Consider the following 21,517-nt stretch of genomic DNA (forward strand, 5'->3'; position numbering starts at 1 on the left):
GAGAACAGAGGAGAGAGTGGGGGTTATCAGATCCCAGAGGCCCTGTGAAGCTGGGCTCAGACTGCTTCTTCTTTTTGGATATAGCTGACAGAAAGAAATTGAAGATGACACAGACCGAAAGGCAAATATTCCATGCTCATGGATTGGAAGAATTAATTATCGTCAAAAAGTCCACGTTACCCAAAGCAATCTGCAGATTCAACGCAATCCCTACTAGACTTTTGAGGTGGGCCCTTCTCTTCCTCCAGCCCTTCCAGCGCTCCCTGTTGGTAGAGCCTGGCAGGGAGCAGCGGGTAACGGAGAAACATGACCCCTGGACGCCAGTTCCAGCCTCTGGGGTGGTTAGGGGCCAGGAGACAATAGCTTAGTTATTAACTGTGAGATAGTTTTGTAGACAGTAAACTCTGCCCACAGGTATTTATTATTATCATTACTTCTATGAAGTGCTTAGGCTCACTGAGTGTTCTCTTTCTTTTAAAAAATATTATTTATTTTGGGGGGCGCCTGGGTGGCTCAGTTGGTTGAGTGTCCGACTTCGGCTCAGGTCATGGTCTTGTGGTTCATGAGTTCAAGCCCCGCACCAGGTTCTGTGCTGACGGCTCGGAGCCTGGAGCCTGCTTCGGATTCTGTGTCTCCCTCTCTCTCTGCCCCTCCCCTGCTGGTGCTCTCTTTTTCTCTCTCCAAAATAAATAAACACTAAAAAAACATTAATAAACATTAAATAAATATTATTTTTTATTTTTAAGGCTGACAATATACACTTCTAGTGTTTATAGCATTTAACATTTTATTTTTTTTATTTTTATTTATTTATTTTTTCAACGTTTATTTATTTTTGGGACAGAGAGAGACAGAGCATGAACGGGGGAGGGGCAGAGAGAGAGAGAGAGAGAGACACAGAATCGGAAGCAGGCTCCAGGCTCTGAGCCATCAGCCCAGAGCCCGACGCGGGGCTCGAACTCACGGATCATGAGATCGTGACCTGAGCTGAAGTCGGACGCTTAACCGACTGAGCCACCTAGGCGCCCCCCCCCTTTTTTTTTTTTTTTGCATTTAACATTTTAGTGAGTAGAATATATGGCTAGGAACTACATTCTATTCTATTCTTAGAGCAACCTTTACTGCAAAGCTTGCTTATCACTGTTCCTTCTATAGATAAAGCCTATGTCTGATTGACTTCTGTAATAATCAGGGCTATTTTATGTGATTGACCTGGTAAGGCCACTTGAGAGAATGCAGAGAGCGTGCTCCTTAGGGATGCTGGTATGTACGTGTAACCAACTGTTGTTCGACTCAGAAGCCTTTGACTTTTATAGAATTTGTGGAACAGCTTCATGACAAAATAAGGCCACTATGCATCCCTTTAAAAGCTGAAAAAATTAACCAAAATTTTCTTTGAAATGCAACAACAAGAAGCATAGTTTCCCGTAAGGTGGGGTGGACGATGACAACAGGAAACAGAGGTGAGAGTGTGTACGCTTGGCTTCAGTAGGTTTCAAAGAAATTTCGAGGAAATTCCTCCAACACAGAGGCTTTAGTTTCACTGCCAAATACCACAGCAGTTCTTAGCACTCTGGTTTGTCAAGAAACAGCATTAAACAACAAACCACAAGTTCAAGCGCTTTAGTGGCACTTTCCAAGTCCGCAACACTGATGTCATAAAGCGCCTTTCTCAGGGCTTCTGTGAAACTGTACAATTCACGATCACGTCCTCTCTGTGTGGTCTGTGTCTGCTCTTCCTGCGAGATTATAAACTGCAGGGAGAAATCCATGTTAGAGTTGTCTTTGTATGGCCCAGAGTGATTAGACCAGAACACGGACAAGACAGGAGGAGGGATCTGTAGAACGAATACAAGAGTAAGATCTTCAGAAAAGCATGTGTCCACAGTGGCTCTCAGGATTCTGAACATTTGCCCCTCAGGCTACATGGCAGGCTGGCACAAACTGTTCACAAAATAACTGGACAACGCGCACTGCCACGTGTTTTTTAATAAAGGTTTGTGGGGCAACATTTATTAAGTTTAATGAGGCGTTAAGACCCTCCGGTCCTGCCAGTGAACTGTGTGCAAGACTGGAGAAGGAAAATGAAATTATTTAACGAACTGATGGCAACACCAGGAGCTGGAAGACCCGGTTTTGTGCCTCGGTTCTCGCACTTACTGATAAGTGAGACCTCGGGTGAGTAATTTATCATCTCAGCCTCAGTTTCCTCGTCTTGTAAAATGGGATTTACAGCCCTGTCCATCTCCTAGGGCGATTAAAACAAGTAAGAAATGTTTTAAAAATCATACAGTGCTGGGGCGCCTGGGTGGTGCAGTCGGTTAAGCGTCCGACTTCAGCCAGGTCACGATCTCGCGGTCCGTGAGTTCGAGCCCCGCGTCAGGCTCTGGGCTGATGGCTCAGAGCCTGGAGCCTGTTTCCGATTCTGTGTCTCCCTCTCTCCCTTCCCCTCCCCCGTTCATGCTCTGTCTCTCTCTGTCCCAAAAATAAATAAACGTTGAAAAAAAAAATTAAAAAAAAAATCATACAGTGCTATGAAAATACTGGTGATCATTAGCGATCACTGTTAGTGATAATACTGTCTCTTCTTTAAAGAATTCTACCTGTAATGCAATCGTGGACACAGGCATACTTTGGAGAGATTGTGGGTTCGGGTCCAGAATACTGCAATAAAGCAAGTCAAACGAATATTTTGGTTTCCCAGTGCATATAAAAAAGATGTTCACACTATGCTGTAGTCTCTTAAACATGGAATAGCATTCTGTGTAAAAAAAACAAAAACAAATGATGTACATACCTTAATTTAAAAGCATTTTATTGCTAAAGAATGCTAACCATCTTCTGAGCTTTCGGTAAGTCATAATCACTTATTCCAGATCACCACAGCAAATATAATAATGGAAAAGTTTGGAATATTGTAAGAATTACCAAAATGTGACAGAGACATGAAGTGAACAAATGCTGTTGGAATGTGCTCGACGCAGGGTTGCCACAAACCTTCAATTTATTTATAAAAAACTCAACATGTGCCAAGTGCAATAAAGAAGCACAATAAAACGAGGTACGCTTGTGCTTAGAAAAAAGAACGTACAAATGAAACGTCGGCAACTCGATCTCCCTCTCTTAACTGTGAATCCCGAAGCACTCGGAGTAAATACAGTTAGGATGCATCTCACCTTGTTGTGACCCAGGAGAATTATTCTAAATGTGCCACTTACTCTATTGGAATTCTAACTCCTGGGAAGAGCAAACTCCCAGGGAGGTACGGAAGTTCCTACCACAGTGACTGGTAGGCTCTTTGAGGTTCTCAGCTTGTGATTAGACGGAAATGGAAGAAGACACTGGCTAAAGTAAAAGGAGAGTTAGGCAAGCTCTCCTCTTGCTGTGGCCCTGGCGGCCGAACACACAGGACTTCTGCAGCATGACCCCAAACAGTCATGAACCAATGAAGAAAACAAAGCACAGGTCTGGGACGAACAGCTTCTGTCCTGCAGCGAGACACATGCACCCGTTGCTGGGGAGCTGGGATTAATGGCTGTGACCGAGGGCCGCCCGTGACTGAGGGCTGCCCGTGCAAAAGCCAGGCTGACCTCCCACCCCTCCTACCACCACACTGGGATCTGCGCCTGTCCACAAACAGGGGCTCCCTGAGCTACGTGGAGACCAGGCCTGAGAGAGAACGCTGGCATATCTATGAACCCCCGCTCCCTTCCAAGATATATTCTTTTTTAAAGTCAGGCTTATTGGGGCGCCAGGGTGGCTGAGTCAGTTAAGCTCAGGTCATGATCTCGCGGTCTGTGAGTTCAAGCCCCTCATCGGGCTCCGTGCTGACAACTGGGAGCCTGGAGCCTGCTTCGGATTCTGTGTCTCCCCCTCTCTCTACCCCTCCCACGCTCATGCTCTGTCTCTGTCTCTCAATAATAAATAAATGTTAAAAAAAAAAAAAAGTCAGGCTTATTGAGATATGATTTACATCAAAAGTAAAATTCACCCTTTTCAGTATGCAGTTCTATGAATTTTGACAAACACATACAGTTGTGTAACCACCATCATAATCAAGATACAGAACGTTTCCACCACCCCTAAAGGTTTCTTCATGCCCTTCTGTGGGCACCCCCCTCCCTGCACCCCCAGGCCCTGGCAACCACTGATCTGTTTTCTATCCCTATAGTTTTGCCCTTTCCAGAATGACAAGACATATTCTTTACAACACTTACATAAAATAGCCAAAGGCCTCTTCCAACTCGCACACAACGCTGTGTGTTCAGTTGCCTTATGACCCTCTTGCGTATGCTAGGAGGGAGAACCCAGAGTCTGAGGCTTACAAAGGGCAAGAAAATTCACTGCAGCCTGAGAAGCCTACGCATGGTCTCCTGAGAGCAGGACACATCCTGGTGGGAGGGGGAGCCGCTCTTTAAAGTCCAAAAACAAAGGCCTCATTTTAAACTGTCCCCGTGTAAACCTCCCAGCTTCCTCTTCCCTGACTGCACAGCATTAGACACAACTAGGTTTCCTTCCGGTTTAGATGAATTTCTGGGTTAAAGGAAAACGTGAATTACTGTGGCTGGAACTGGATATAGATGAGTAAGAAAATTCTGCTAGGCTAAGAAGCTTGAGTTTCAGTAGAATAGTCTTCCTGTCAGATCTGGCTTGACCTCACACTGAGTTATTTGGGCCTTGCAAAAGACTGAAGTTTTACTGAATTCTGCAGGAAGCGCTCAAGACCTAGGCTGGTCTTGGGTTAGGGTTGAGGTTAGGGTTCTATGCACACAAAGGAAATAATTATGTGACCTGATAGAGATATTAGCTAAAGCTACAATCATACTGCAATATAAAAATATATCAGATCAACACACTGCATACCTTAAACTTACACAATGTCATACGTCAATTATATCTCAGTTAAAATACATAAATTAAAAGAAAGGGAGAATGAAAGGCAAGCAGAGACTTTGTAAATATAAACATATATTTACATATACCTATCTGAGAAAGGACTCCTATTTTCTTAGTATTTCCTTACCAAGAAAGAAAAAGCAGATGACCTCGTAGAAAAATCAGATAAGCTAATGGAAAAGATTTGAACGGACACTTCACAAAGGAGGAATCCAAATGGCCAATAAACAAACATAAAGGTGCCCGTCCTCATGAGTCATCAGGAAAATGAAAATTAATTCTTGGGGCACGTGGGTGGCTCAGTTGGTTAAGTGTCCAACTCTTGATTTCAGCTCAAGACATGATCTCTCAGTTCATGAGATGAAGCCCCACTCTGGGCTCCGTGCTGACAGCGTGGAGGCTGCTTGGGATTCTCTCCCTCTCTCTCTCTCTCCCTCTCTCTCCCTCTCTCTCTCTCTGAGCCCCTCCCCCCCCCCACTGTCTACCGCTTTGTGCTTTCTCTCTCTCTCTCAAAATAAATAAATAAACATTTAAAAGAAAAAAGAAAAACAAAATTAATTCTACACACCCACCAGAATGAGAAAGAGAAAATACGAGGTGCTGGAGATTTCTAAACCATGCTGGTTGGAGTAAAATTGGTGTCAAAACAGCTTTGGGGAACGGTTCAGCAGTTATCCACAACAGCGTCCTCCCGTGCCCTGGCAATGCCCATCCCAGGTATACTCGGAACAGACGTGGGTCCACGTGTGCAACAAAATACACACAATGGGATGGTCACAATGGCACTATTCGCGACAGCCCGGAACAGACGGCCGAATGCTGTAAACCGTAGGGTGGATAAACTGTGGTGTACTCCCACAGGAAACACACATGCAACAAGCATAATCGCTACATGCGATGAGGTGAGCAAATCTCACAAACACTGAGTGTAAGGAAGCAGACATAAAAAGGGCCATATTCACGGTTCCACTGACATAAAGATCAAATCAGGAAAGAAGAGAGGATAGAGGACAGGCTGAGTTACAGGTAGTGATAGGAAGGGGTATCAGGGCAGCTTCTGGGAGGCTGGCCCTGTTCTAGTTCTTGATCTGGATGCTGGTCATAGAGGTGTGTGGGCTTGTGAAAATCAGGTGTACATACGATGTTACCTTTCAGTGTATCCGTTATACTTCAGGAAGCGTAATTTTTACTTTTATTAAAAAAATTTTTTTTAATCTTTATTTTTGAGAGAGAGACAGTGTGTGAGCAGGGGAGGAGCAGAGAGAGAGGGAGACACAGAAACTGAAACAGGCTCCAGGCCCCGAGCTGTCAGCACAGAGCCCGACGCGGGGCTCGAACTCACAAACCGTGAGATGATGACCTGAGCGGAAGTCGGACGCTCAACCGACTGAGCCACCCAGACGCCCCCCAGAAGCATAATTTTAAAAGGACAAGCCGGCCCCATGTAAATAGATCCGGAATGATCTCCAAGATGTGCTATTCGATTAAGAAGCAAGAAAAAAAAACAACAACCAAGGGCTGAAGTGGGAATGGGGTGTGCAGTGACGCTCTAACACCCGCCTCCACTCCCTCCCGGCATTCCACTCTCCAGCTGCTGAGAATGTTGGCCACTGACAGCCCACTGCGGCTCCTTCGCCAGGAATCAGGAACCAGAGCCTCCTGGTCCAAGAAAGTGCCCTGGACTTCCCCTTCATCAGAGCGCCACAGGGCAGTCAGCAACCAGCGAGACCTGGGCAGGGCATACGAAAGGCCAGGCCCCTTGCCTGAAGGTCGGGCGACGCTGTGGCCCAAGTTGTCTTCCAAAGCTTCCCAAGGAACCAGGCCGGAGCGAGTGTCTACCAAGACCCCACCGTTGTTCAGTTTTGCTCCCCTGCCCCATCTGGCTTCTGCTGTCCCCGTTGTCAGGACAGCCTTCCTTCAATAAACAGATTTCACAAAGGTCTCCATCTCACGTTTGTTTCCAGAGAACCTGGTATCAGCAGCTGCCTAAGGAAGCGGACTCTGCGGGTGCAAGTTGGGGGTAGGTTACCTACCAGCCAGATGGCAAGGAGGACCCATCCCCCGACACGGTCCCTGGCGTGTTATGGTAAGTGTACCACCGGCTGGCTTACGGGAAATGCAAGTGAAATTGTTTCCTTAAAACTGTAGAAGTGGGTGGCTATTATTAAGACCCATCCATTCACCAAAACGGGAGAAAGTCTCGGACACAGCAGTCAACAATTTAAAGCCAAGTAGGACAGGCAGTCAGCCTCCTTTGGCAAATTTTAAAGACCGCCATTTCCTGCAGCCACAGGGACCTAACTTTAAGGAGTGGAGGACAAAAAGAAGGCTGTGCTCTTAGCCCAGGTAAGTCTATGAAGGCAAAGTCGGGGCTCTGATGGGGCAACAGTGGCCTCTGAGGCTTGAGAAGGGGCTATCTATGTACACTCACTGGAGAACCATGAACCCCAGAGTCCCTCGACTCCCTCTCCTTGGAAGACAGGCGGCACGGTGCTCTCACACAAGACAAGCTCCTTACAAGACAATGCTTGCCCTGCAAAGGACCTGCCCATCTTCCGTTTTCCCCCATGGCCATAGACCATAATTAGGGTCAAATCTCAGCATTATTTGCTTGGGGCCCGCTAGGCCTGCTAAGGGGGGGGGGGGGGGGGGGGGGGGGGGGCACGCGGATTTTTATGCCAAAGATGTGCAGGCCCAGGCTAACACGGACACAGATAGGACTAGAAGCATACGTGGGAGTGGTCCGAGGGCACTGGGGCAAGGAGTGTGGAATATAAAGCTGGATGAGGGACAGCCCACTGGTTACGGGGACATTCTCTCGTGACACAGAATTGGCACCTTGGCAAGCTCCCTGGGTCTAACGTGCTGGGGAAGGTGGCCTCTTGGGAGCTTAGAAAAGCAACGGACCATACTAAATGATAGCAGAACTGGTGCAGCAGTCGCCGGAAGAAAAGATCAAAGGCTTGCAGGAGCAGGTACACTGGGATGGGTCGGCCACACAGGAAAACCCACCAGCTGGCCATGTCCTGTGGGGGAGCCTAGAAGAGTCCAGTTACCAAAGCCTAGACGCTGCCGCTCACACTGGTTGCCAACGTGAATCCTGCCTCACGTATCAGGGCCTTCCTCTTCCTTGGCCCTGCAACCCGAGACGAGACCTCCATCAAATCTCATTTGGACAACTGGCTCTCCTTCACCTGTCCCCACAACCCCCTAAATCATCTTCTACACTGTCATCTGAGTGATCTTTCAAAATGTGTATTATATGACACCCAGTTTAAAACCCACTAGTTGGGACACCTGGGTGGTCAGTTGGTTGAGCATCCCCACTCTTGAGTTCGGTTCAGGTCATGACCCCAGGGGTTGTGGGATTGAGCCCCAAATTGGGCTCATGCTGAATGTGGAGGCTGCTGAAGGTTTCTCTCTCTCTCCTTCTGCCCCTTTCTCCCACTCATACTCTCTCTCAAAAAAAAAAAAAAATTTTTTTTAAACCCATAAAACCCATTAGAGGTTCCCCATGGCTACCGGAGAAAAGTCCGAAGCCTGCAGAAAAGCATACAAGGTCCCTCCGTCTAGGCCTGGCTCCACAGCCCTCTGGATGCTACACTTCAGTTAGATGGAATCGTCTGGAACACACAAACCACCTTCCCTTCTTTAGATGCCTTTCTGCCTTTGCTCATCAGCCCCTCCTCCAACACGTTCAGGTTTCCTGGCTCGTGGATAAGTTCCTTAGGGCAGGGACTGCATTTGCTCTGCCTTTGTGTCTCTCGTGTTCAACATTAGTCTGGAATGTCACAAGTGTTCAATAAAATGTTACACGAAGGAAGGAATGATTGAGTCAGTCAATCAACGATTTGTGTCACGGGGAGGGGAGAAAAAGATCGACGGCATGGTGTAATGATTAGTAAAGAAAACTGTATTCTCAACCAGTACAGACACCAAATTAAGGCAAGAACAGAAAAGAAACTCTTTCTTCCTCTTCCTTCTCTACTTCTCCCTTTTATAATTCTCTTCCATTTATAATCCAACCTGATTTTGAAATACCTTTTTTTTTTAAGCTTTATTTATTTATTTTGAGAAAGAGAGAGAGAGAAAGCACGTGAGAGACAGCAGGGAAGGGGCAGAGAGAGAGAACTCCTAACAGTTCTCTTGGAGCTCGAACTCACGAACCATGAGATCATTCATCTGAGCCAAAATCAAGAGTAGGATGTTTAACTGACTGAGCCACCCAGGAGTCCCTTGAATATAGAGAAGGCAACCCACTAGCAGTCAACAGCTACTAAAAACTACTGTTCCTCATTCATCTCCAGCAAAGTTTCTTCTCCAGAGAATTTCTCTCCTTTCTCTCATAATCTCAGGTTACGCTACAACTGCCTTCTATAGCTTCTCTTCATATTACTATACCCTGAAGTCCGCACACCAGACAGATAAAACCACGATCCCTGTCTTCCATCTCAAAGCAAGGCAGTACGTCTAACATGGAACATCCTGTTTCACTAACCTTGGCCAATGCAGAAAATGTAGCTAAAGGAAGGAGCAAACATAGTTGATGTTTTTTTGCATTAAAAAAAAAAAAAAATCCAGGCAGTAGTTGCAAACTATCTTCCCCAAGATACTTATCATTTATCTGCACAAAGCTGTTATTTAACAAAGTAATACAGATGCAATCAGGGTTAGGCATGGGGAGGTGGTGCTGGCAACATTCCACTTTTTGATCTGGGTGGTGGGTAAAAGGGCGTCTGTTTACGGTTTCTTTAAACTGTAGGCATATGGTTTACATAGTTATGAATATTTCACAAGTCATAATAAAAAAGCGAGAAGAAAACTCATAGGAAATAAATTAAAAGGAGTTGTTTTTTTAAAAAAAGAAAAAGAAAGTAAGGGGTACCTGGGTGGCTCAGTGGGTTGAGTGTCTGACTTCAGCTCAGTTCGTGGTCTCGCAGTTCATGAGTATGAGCCCTGCATCGGGCTCGTTGCTGTCAGCATGGAGCTTGCTGGGGGCTTCAGATTCTGTGTCTCCCTCCCTCTCTGCCCCTCCCCTGCTCACAATCTCTCTCTTTCTCTCTCTCTCTCTCCTCTCTCTCTCAAAAAATAAACATTAAAAAATTTTTAAAAAGAAGGAAATTCTGACACCTGCTACAACATGGATGAACCTTGCAGACATCATGCTAAAGCCAGACACAAAAGGACAAATACTGTAAGATTCTACTTATATGAGGTAGCTAGTCAGATTCAGAGACAGAAAGTGAAGAGTGGACGCCAGAGGCTGGGGGTTGGGGAGAATGGGGTGTTAGCGTTCAGTGGGTACAAAGTTTCAGTTTTACAAGATGGAAAGTGTTCTGGAGATCTTGCACAACAAGTTTACCGCTGAACCGTAGGCTTCAAATAATTAACATGGTATGCTTTATGTTATGTGTATTTTGTCACAATTTTTTAAAAAACTATTAAAGCTCACTTATTGAACTGAGCAGTATGGTCACCTCTGGGAGGAAACTAGGAACAGGGAATAATAAGGAAGCAGGAATATTAATAAGGAAGCTATTTTTTTAAATACTTAAGTAAGGGGTGCCTGGGTGGCTCAGTCAGTTGAGAGACCGACTTCGGCTCAGGTCATGATCTTGCGGTCTGTGGGTTCGAGCCCCACGTCGGGCTCTGTGCTGACAGCTCAGAGCCTGGAGCCTGCTTCGGATTCTGTGTCTCCCTCTCTCTGTCCCACCCCCACTCATGCTTTGTCTCTCTCTGTTGCAGAAATAAATAAACATTAAAAATAAACAAATAGGGGCGCCTGGGTGGCGCAGTCGGTTAAGCGTCCGACTTCAGCCAGGTCACGATCTCGCGGTCCGTGAGTTCGAGCCCCGCGTCAGGCTCTGGGCTGACGGCTCAGAGCCTGGAGCCTGTTTCCGATTCTGTGTCTCCCTCTCTCTCTGCCCCTCCCCTGTTCATGCTCTGTCTCTCTCTGTCCCAAAAATAAATAAAAACGTTGAAAAAAAAATTTTTTTTTAAAAATAAATAAAAATAAACAAATAAATAAGCAAATAAGTAAATAAATAAATAAATAAATAAATAAATAAATAAAATGCTTAAGTAATACTGTCTATAAAGCCCTAAACCGTATTTAAAAAACGGGATTATTCATTCTCCAGTTTAGGCGTTTCATAGTCTGGATTTTCTTTTACTCTCAGATTATTAAAAACTAGGCTGTATCCATCATGAATCAAATGGTTCTAACAGTGAATCATTGCACACTGGCACCAAGAGGATGAAGCCACCTGATTCCATATTCCTCTTCATGCTTATTCTGATCTTGTTACTGTTCTCCACAAGCCCCCAACCCCACTCGGCAAGCCACACCCTTTCTGTAGTTCACTAAACAATTAAACCATTATTTTATTAATTTCCTTAATTTTCCCACTCTATGTATTTTCCTAGAACTGTCTCCTTTCCTGCTCAGCAGTGGGCCCTTTTCCTATTTTTTTTTTAAATGTTTATTTATTTTTGAGAGACAGAGAGTGAGCAAGGGAGAAGCAGAGAGGGAGACACAGACTCCGAAGCAGGCTCTAGGCTCTGAGCTGTCAGCACAGAGCCTGACGCGGGGCTCGAACCCCACAAACCGTGGGATCACGACCTGAGCCTAAGTCGGATGCTTAACCGACTAAGCCACCCAGGAGCCACCCCCCGTTTTTTTTTAATGTTTATTTATTTTTGAGAGAGAGTGAGCAGGGGAGAAGCAGAGAGAGAGGGAGCCCTTTTGCTATTTTTACAAAAAAAAATTTAAATGCTTCTATTTTAAAAAAAATTTCAAATTCAAATATATATTCACATAGAAAAATACAAAGTCAGGAGTATGTACCTCCCCTCACTGATGTAGCCCGAGAGTTACCACTGTTAACGGGTAAAATGCATTATTCTCTTATGTATTTTATGCACCTACAAATATAAATACACAAAAAAGCATACAAATACACATATATTGTTATGCACTGTAATTTTTATCAGAAATGAAACTGGATTCTATAGGATACATAACAACTTGCTTTTTTCAGCACACCATGTGGTCACAGATGTATTTTTATCTCAGTGGGGTACAAATCTACTTTATTTTTGGTTGAATACCAGTTCTTAGTGTAGACACACTATAATTTCTTTAACAACTCCTGCCTGATGTGTGCAAAGCCCATATGTCTGGTGTCAAAAACGAGTTAGCATTGTGGCAGAATATTGAGAGAAGAGGAGTAAGTTTCTCCTTTACTCAGAGATTCAGAGAAATGAAACAGGTTGGCTAAAGGGTATGCATAACTAGAAATGTAATAAATATGGCCAAACTAAATGCCAAAGACAGCTGTAGTACAATTTATAAGGGAAGGAGGAAGGAAAGACAAGAGCATGCAAAAGGCAAGTAACTCAATCTACAACACACACCCACATACACACAGAAAAGAGGCACATTCCTGTCATGGACTCTCATATCAAAATTCTTATGTTAAAGCCCTAACCCTCAATGTGACTATATTTGGAGGGGAGGCTTTTGGGAGGTGATTAGGGTTAGGTGAGGTCATAACGGTGGGCCTCTCAAGATGGGATTAGTGCCCTTATAAGGAGGGAAGAGAGAGAGCACTTTCTTTCTGCCATGTGGGGACAGAGCAAGAAGACAGTCACTTGCAAGAAACCCTCACCAGAATGAAATCTGCCAGCACCTTGATCTCGGCCTTCTTGCCTCCAGAACCTTGAGTGATGGATACCTGTTGTTTAGCCCCCTAATTTATGGTATTTTGTTTTAGTAGCCTGGGTTGACCAATCCAGGCTCTAAGGCAACGCATGCCAGGGTACCTGTATTGTGACCCACCTGTCTGATTACACTGGGGCCAGGGCACAAACGAAACGGCAGATAGGGGGCGCCTGGGTGGCTCAGTCAGTCTGACTCTTGATTCCGGCTCAGGTCACGATCTTGCAGTTTTAAGATCAAGCCCCAAGTGGGGCTCTGCACTGAGCATGAACCTGCTTGGGACTCTCTCTCTGCCCTTCTCCCACTTACGTGGGCTCCCCCCACCGCCCCAACAAAATAAAGAAATTTTTTTAATGTTTATTTATTTTTGGGACAGAGAGAGACAGAGCATGAACGGGGGAGGGGCAGAGAGAGAGGGAGACACAGAATCGGAAGCAGGCTCCAGGCCCTGAGCCATCAGCCCAGAGCCTGACGCGGGGCTCGAACTCACGGACCGCGAGATCGTGACCTGAGCTGAAGTCGGACGCTCAACCGACTGAGCCACCCAGGCGCCCCGAAATATTTTTTTAAAAGAGTAAAACTGCAGGGGCTCCTGGGTGGCTCAGTCAGTTGAGCCTCCAACTTTGGCTCAGGTCATGATCTCACGGTTCATGGGTTTGAGCCCCATGTCGGGCTCTGTGCTGACAGCTCAGAGCCTGGATCTTGTTTCAGATTCTGTCTCCCTCTGTCTCTGCCCCTCCCCCACCCATAGTCTGTCTCAAAAATAAATAAACATTTAAAAAAATTTAAGGGGCGCCTGGGTGGCGCAGTCGGTTAAGCGTCCGACTTCAGCCAGGTCACGATCTCGCGGTCCGGGAGTTCGAGCCCCGCGTCGGGCTCTGGGCTGATGGCTCAGAGCCTGGAACCTGTTTCCGATTCTGTGTCTCCCTCTCTCTGCCCCTCCCCCGTTCATGCTCTGTCTCTCTCTGTCCCAAAAATAAATAAACGTTGAAAAAAAAAAATTAAAAAAAAAAATCTTTATGGTCTGAAAAGGTCAAAATTAAAAAAAAACAATACACTATTCTCACACAAGAAGAAAGAGGAAAAGAAAGGAAGTAATTGACGTAAAAAGAAAGGGCCATTTTTCAAGCACGAATTGACCCCCAGGGAGGGAGGCACAATTCTTACCTGTCTCTGTCAAAACAAAACAAAACAAAACAAAACAAAATAAAACAAAACACCAAAGATTCTTCTACTCTAATTGCTAAGGCACCAGTAACAAAATCAGAGAGCGGACATTTGGTGAGCATGAGCTGGCATGACCGAATACGAAGCAAGAAGGGATGTGGTATTTTGAAAGCACTCCTGGTCTGTGAATTAGGGGAGGGGGTCACTCCAGATAGAAAGGGAGAAACCAGTGAAAACCCATCATTAAAATATGTTTTTTAATTAAAGCTCAAGATGGGAGACAGTCACTGGATGAATCTCCCTAAAGGGGAAAAAAAAAATTCTCCAGGTCACTTATCCACCTAAAAGTCTTCAATATTCCCCACAGCCCACAGGTAAGAGTCAAAAGCCTTAGGGGTAATGCAGCCCCCACCTACCTTTCCAATCGTGTCTCACCATCAGGAAATGTCTACTCCTGCCAGCCTGGCTTCCTTATTTGTTCCCAGGAGAAACAGACCATGCTCATTTCAGCTTGGTGTCCCCAGCGCCCATCACAGTACCTGGCACACAGCAGTCGCTGGGTAAAGGTTTGCTGATTTGACAACAACGGGAAAACATTCGGGCCTGTGCTCTGCACCCGCTCCTGGAAAGCCCCTTCCCCACCCGTCTGGTAAAAAAAAAGCCTAGGCCTCTCCAAAGGCTCGCTCAACACCGTCCGCCTCTTCTCAACACGAGCATGAGGGGGTCAGGCCTGCCGTTCTCCTCTCCTGCTCGCAAGCCCCACAGCATCCAATCACTTCGGGCCTCTCCAGCTATTTACGCATCTCCTGTTCCTGTGTTTCATCTGCCCCACTGACCCAGGAGTTTCTGGAGGAAGGCAGGGCTTTTTGAAGCAATGAGAAGCAGTGGAAAGGTCATCGACCTGTGGCCAGGCAGACCTAGCTATTGGAGTTTGGGAAAACTTTATGTAAATAAACACTTAGAACAGTGCCTGGAACAGAGCATGCACTTATCATTGGTCATTTCTTAGAACCTCAGTTCTCTTGCTTATGAAACGGGATTAATAATTGGGGCACCTGGGTGGCTCAGTCGGTAAAGCGTCCGACTTCTCAGGTCACGATCTCATGGTCCAGGAGCTTGAGCCCCCGCTTCGGGCTCTGTGCCGACAGCTCTGAGCCTGGAGCCTGCTTCGAAGTCTGTGTCTCCCTCTCTCTCTGCCCTCCCCAACTCACGCTGTCTCTCTTGGTCTCTCTCAAAAATAAATAAACATTAAAAAAATTTTTTTAATAGGATTAATAATAAATCTTCTGGTGCACCTGGCTGGATCAGTCGCAGAGCATCAACTCTTGATCTTGAGATCATGAGTTCAAGCCTCACATACTAGGTATAGAGCTTACTTAAAAATTAATAACAATAACTCTTCTGTCAGGCGGGTCTTACGAAGATTAGGAATAATGTCTGAAAAGTCTCTAGGACCTTCCTTAGCCACTCACTAGCCATATGGCAGGCTATTCTTCCAAAGCCTCGGGCTGGGTGTGGAGAGGATGCTACATACGTTTATGGAATGAGCTGAATGAACAGAGACATAGCCTAGTATCAATTCAGATATGAAGGGAAACCTTTTCAGTCATTCATTCAACAGCTCTTTAAGGGCTTGTCAGTATGTATCAGGCTTTGTTCTAGGTGCTAGGACGCAACAGTAAAAATAGTCCTGACCTGTGAAATATACATTCTAAATTTTTTTTTTTTAATGTTTATTTATTTTTGAGAGAGACAGAGACAGAACGCAAGTGGGTTAGGGGCAGAGAGAAAGAGGGAGACAGAGTCCGAAGCGGCTCCAGGCTCCGAGCCGTCAGCCCAGAGCCCGACGCGGGGCTTGAACTCACAAGCTGTGAGATCATGACCTGAGCCCAAGTCGGACGCTCAACCGACTGAGCCACCCAGGTGCCACCCCCCCTTTTATTTTAATTTTTTTTTTTTAATGTTTATTTATTTTTGAGAGAGACAGAGACAGGGTGCGAGTGGGTTAGGGGCAGAGAGAGGGAGACACGGTGAAATTTACGTCCTACAAGGAAGGGCAGATAGAAAACAGAGGGCGAGACAGAGAAATACAAGCTTCTATGGCATTAAGTGCTATGAAGAAGAGAAAAAGAGGTGGCATTTAGCAGAGACGGGAATCTCTCGGACATGCAGACATCGGGAACCTGTGAGATGTCCTCCCCCTTAGGCAGACTCCCGCAGTCTTTCCAGGGGTCAGCCTCTAGTGACTAGAGACCCGACGCCAGCCAAGGGGCTGTGGCCTGGCTCCCAGGGACCCTCTCAACTCACACCGAGCTACAGACACCTCTGAACCAATGATTACAAACTTATTTTTATAAGACTGTTTGTATTGGCCACTGAAGTCCCACGTGGAAATAAACAGGTCATAACCATACCGCTACTGGTCTGTTCCCCAGAAAATTCAGATCACTGTTCTCTCCAAATAGGTAACCTTCGGGGTGCGTGGAGTCAAACTTCTCTCCTCCCATAATGAAGTGGCTGGCAAAATAGCTTCCTAGATAGGGAGACACAGAGACATCAAACAGAAACCAGTCAAACTAAACCAGGTAAAAAAAACTGACTCGAAAAAACGTTAATCCTTCCAACAAATAATCAGTGCAACAGTTAATAACTGTTAGGGATTTTCTCTTGATTTGGGACAATGGCACAAAGTACGCCAAACCATAGCAGCGAAAACCCAAGCTACCAACCATAAATAGATGAATTTCCCTTTTAACGTTGTTAATCGAATCCTTATTATGACCTGTCTGTAATACCATCAGCAAAAGACCAGAAGGCCCCACAATGCACATTAATGAACACATGTGCGTATTTTGTCCCTGTTTTTTTCCCTTAAACTTGAAGTGGTTATTTTCTATCCCCTGTATATTCAGGGATCTTAACTATAGGCACCAGCATGTACACACACACATACATTTCTCTGCCTGGATCTTCCTAAGCCAGTTCATACCTAAACACACGTCTCAGTACCTGCCTACTACTACATACATAATTCCATAACCCTTTACAATGAAGGCTCTTTCCTTTTCACATTTGCTTCAAAATGATTGTTGTTGTTTTTATTGAGAGAGAGAGGACACATAAAGGCGGAGACAGAGAGGAAGAGAGAGAGAGAGAGGGAGAAGCAGGGCTCACCCAAAGCAGGGCTCGTGCTCATCCCATGTGGGATTCGAACTCACTCACTGTGAGATCATGACCTGAGCCAAAGTCACATGCGTAACCGACTGAGCCACCCAAGTGCCCCAAGATGATTATTAAAATGAATTTATATAATACAACTGTCCTTGGGGGCACCTGCGTGGCTCAGGCGGGTAAGTGTCCGACTCTCGATTTCGGTTCGGAACACGATCTTGCAGTTCATGGGATTGCGTCAGGCTCTAAGCTGACAACACAGAGCCTGCTGGGGATTCTCTCTCACCCACCCTCCCTGCCCCTCCCCTGCTCTTGCACTCACACTCTTACTCTCTCTCAAAATAAATATCTCAAAATAAATAAATAAATGTTTTTTTAAAACATAGCTGTCCTTGGGGCTCCTGGGTGGCTCAGTGGGTTGAGCGTCCGACTTCAGCTCAGGTCATGATCTCACACTCCATGAGTTCGAGCCCCACACAGGGCTCTGTGCTGACAGCTCAAGAGCCTGGAGCCCACTTCAGATTCTGTGTCTCCCCCTCTCTCTGCCCCTCCCCTTCTCATGCTCTGTCTCTCTGTCTCAAAAATAAATAAAAACATTACAAAAAAAATGAAAAACAAGATATATATATAGCTATCATTGACTTTACCTACCAATTACCACACAGATTATGGAGTTCGACAGGACAATAGTTTAGAACTATGAAAAGACACATGTGCACACACACACACACACACAAAACACACACCCTCAGTCCCAAATTCACTAACAGTGTGAATGGCCAGGGTTTCAGAGACATCAGTCAGGTCTTGGCCCCACCTTGACTCACGAGGAAGCAGGGATATTTTTAACACTACAGTAACTAGAGGCAATCGGTACTCAGGGGTCAGAATCCCCATCTGCCTCATCCAGACAAACTGAGGAACTGTACCAGGACGTGAGGGCACTGTAAGTCACCAAGGGAGGCTTAGGTAACACTGCAAATTCCACCTGGGAATACTTTCCAACCTAGACTTAAATGAATGCCTCTTAACATAAATTTCTTTTTTTTTTTTTTTTTTAATTTTTTTTTTTCAACGTTTATTTATTTTTGGGACAGAGAGAGACAGAGCATGAACGGGGGAGGGGGAGAGAGAGAGGGAGGCACAGAATCGGAAACAGGCTCCAGGCTCTGAGCCATCAGCCCAGCGCCCGACGCGGGGCTCGAACTCACGGACCGAGAGATCATGGCCTGGCTGAAGTCGGACGCTTAACCGACTGCGCCACCCAGGCGCCCCTCTTTTTTTTTTTTTTTAAGTTTATTTATTTTGAGAGAGAGGGAAAGTGGGAGGGAGGAGCAGGGCGGGAGAATCCTAAGCAGGCTCCGCGCACTGTCAGCGAGGAGCCCGATGTGGGGCTTGAACTCACAAACCGTGAGATCACACCCTGAGCTAAAATCAAGAGTTGGACGCTTAACCGATTGAGCCAGGCAGGCACCCCAAACCAAATTTCCATAATCGAATTATCGCATGAAGATAAGCCATCCGAAGGAAAGGATTTATCCCCCAACACGCCTTCTCACAGCTCTCCTCACATACCCCAATTCCTGGATGAATTCAAAAAACGTATGAAATGGTGAGAGGCTTCGTCGTTATCTGTCACACAGCAAGAGTATAGATACACTTTCTAAACCAGTTTCAATTTTTGTCGAAGGTTTATAGCAAACTAAACACAGTGAGATTCAGTGCTTTCAGCTGTGAAAAAGCCATAGGAAGGAAGACAGAGAAGCAAATTCCAACGGAAAAACTGAACCACATGTTCATTCGCGGGTGTTCTTCCCATGCAGCTTTACAAACACTTATTACACGAGGCAATGTGGATAAAAATCACTCACCACAAAGTGAGGCGATTCTTTAATTGAACAACAAGTAGGAAAACATTATTTGAGAAAAAAAGTGGCCAAAATCAAAGCATCACTGAGGAACTCGCGAGAGTGACCCACCAAAACCGAAAAATACAAAGTGTATGTATCTGCGGTGACAGTGCAATTCATCATTTGGGAAAGCTTAATTATCAATTATTTATGTCTCGCACTTGCAAGCCCTATTTTCCAAGTGCATAATTTATAGAGGGGGGAGGTGCCGAGTTGCCCTAAGTAGAAGCTGCCATCTCAAACAGTGGAAGTCATTTGCTGTTGAACCTTAGCAAAATATATTTTTTATACGTTAGAGACTATATATTTAGCATCCATTCGCTGAAATTTTAAAAGTTAAAGATTTTGGGGCGCCTGGCTGGCTCGATCGGTGGAGTGTGCGAGTCTTGATCTCTGGTCAGGAGTTCGAACCCCACGTTGGGGAAAGAAATGACTTAAATAAATAAATACCATAAGATAAATAAAAAGTTAAAGGTTTCACGCTGAGGGATGGCTTGCCCAAGTCATGAATAAAGAATGGAGAGAGGAAGGTTTGGTGTCTGAACTGTACTGTTGAGTTCAGTATGGGACACGCTGAGTTTCCAGTACCTGTGAACAGTCAGGTGAGGGATGTAGGGACAAAGAAATCCAGATAATCAACTTACCGATGGTAGTGATTATCCTAGCAAGAGAAGAGCACTGATGTCTTGAGGGGTAAAGGGCTAAAGATGGTGACAGGGTTCTTTTGGAAATGCCTTTTTTTTTTTTTTTTTGCCATAATATTAAAAGAGAAGAAATTACCAAGAAAGTAGGGTACAGCTAGCTGTACCTTTGCCTTACATTAAAAATCAAGAGCACAAATATACACAGATTTAAAATTAGGGTCAATATATCACAGGTGAAAAAAGGACTTCTGCATTTCAGTAGAAGAGTCGATGTAAAATTCCTTTAAAAAGATGATCTCCGGGGGTGCCTGGGTGGCTCAGTGAATTGAGTGTCCGACTCTCGGTTTTGGCTCAGGTCACGATCTCACAGTTTGTGGGACTGAGCCCCGCACTGGACTCTGTGCTGACAGTACTCTCTCCCTCTCTCTCTCTGCTCCTCCCCCCAACCCGTGTGCATACACACGCACGCGCGCTTTCTCTCTCTCTCTCAAAAATAAATAAACTTAAAAAAAAAAAAAGATGATCTCCCTTGGTGCACTTAAAATACAAATACCTTCTCTGTTAAAAAATAATAAGCTTAAAGCAACCAAAAATTTGCTCGTTCCTTTCTTTGAAACGGACCCCTGTAATAACTTGCCCTAATTAGACTGGCAAGAAAGAGCAAATCTGCCGTCTGCGGCCTGGATAAAGCTTTCTGTCTGTCTGCCCAGCTGTCTAAAGGGACAGATCAGCGCACAGTCATGTGCCGCTACCACATCAGCAGACGGTAACGCCGAACACACTAACGGTCTCTGAAAACGATGCCTTTTGGCATATTTGTGCACAGTTTCACTTTTCAGCATGAACTACACTCTAAAATCAGAAATGGTAGGGGGGAAAGAACTGTACTCAAATACTTTGCCTGTTTGCTAACAGGAACACATGTGACTAATGGATAAACTGCAACCTTTTCATTATGAGTTAGCTAGAATTTCTTAATCAGAATTCGTATTCAAATTCTTTGTGGGCTTGAAGAAGGTATATCTTGTGGTAATCATTTTACGAGACAGACGTGTGTCATCTCATCGCTTTGTACACCTTAAACTTATACAACGTCAATTATATCTCAGTAAAGGGGGAAAAAGAAGACACATCATACACGGATCTCCAACATTATATTTAAAACACAGCACGAGTGGGAGGGAGAAGGGGGAAATGGTGTTTAATGGGTATAGAGCTTCTGTTTTGTAAGAAGAAAAAGTTCTAGAGATCTTAACACTACTGAATTGTACACTTGAAAGTGGTGGAGATAATAAATTTAATGCTACATAATTTTCACTACAGTAAAGACAAAAATAATAATAAGGTTTGGTCCAGAATGGCCAACACTAATTCAAGTTCAGGATTAAAGGAAAAAAATATTAAAGAAAAAAAGGCATCCAGGCAAAAAAGTAAAACTATTTCTAAGGGAAGAAAATTACACTAGCACTGTTCCTCCAGATCAGGGCTGTCCAATAAAAATATAACACAAGCCAAAAGTGCAAGCCCCCTACGTAATTTTTAAATTATCTAATAGCCGCATTTTTTAAAAAGCAAAATTAATTTTAATATATTTTATCTATCCCAATATTGGATAGCCCAATATCCCAATAGATCCAAAATGTGTTATCAACATGCAAATCAGTGTAAAAATTATTAACAAGCTATTTACATTCTTTTTTTTTTTAAGTATGGAGTCTTCAAAATCTGGCACATATTTCCTACTGTTTACAGTGCATCTCATTTTGGACTGGCCAGGTTTGGGTTTTTTTAATGTTTATTTATGCATTTTGAGAGAGTGAACGAACAAGCAGGGGAGGTGCAGAGAGAGAGAGAGAGAGAGAATTCCAAGCAGGCTCCACACCATCAGCACAGAGCTGACATGGGGTCGTGAGATCATGACCGGAGCTGAAACCAAGAGTCAGACGCTCAACCAACCGAGTCACTCAGGCGCCCTTGAACTTGCCACATTTCAAGTGTTCTACGGCTAC

At 44.9% G+C, this 21,517-nt stretch overlaps 1 protein-coding gene and 1 long non-coding RNA gene across 2 annotated transcripts in view; one reads left to right on the top strand and one right to left on the bottom strand.

Annotated features, from left to right (window-relative positions):
• RNF157 (ring finger protein 157) overlaps window positions 1-16,316 on the bottom strand; it is a 54,800-nt gene extending 38,484 nt beyond the window's left edge. The window contains exon 1 of the mRNA XM_040456483.1: window positions 16,198-16,316. Within this exon, the coding sequence (XP_040312417.1) occupies window positions 16,198-16,290 (93 nt within the window). The 5' untranslated portion in view covers window positions 16,291-16,316. The remainder of the gene's footprint in view (window positions 1-16,197) is intronic.
• Window positions 3,955-16,114, top strand: LOC121017949 (uncharacterized). The gene is made up of 3 exons (XR_005784950.1): window positions 3,955-4,665; window positions 14,852-14,861; window positions 16,103-16,114. It is a non-coding gene; the product is annotated as an uncharacterized LOC121017949 (long non-coding RNA).
• Window positions 16,317-21,517: the final 5,201 nt, after the last annotated feature.

The sequence above is a fragment of the Herpailurus yagouaroundi genome, unplaced genomic scaffold (assembly GCF_014898765.1).
Source record: "Herpailurus yagouaroundi ecotype Mexico unplaced genomic scaffold, PumYag 217, whole genome shotgun sequence".
NCBI lineage: Eukaryota > Metazoa > Chordata > Mammalia > Carnivora > Felidae > Herpailurus > Herpailurus yagouaroundi.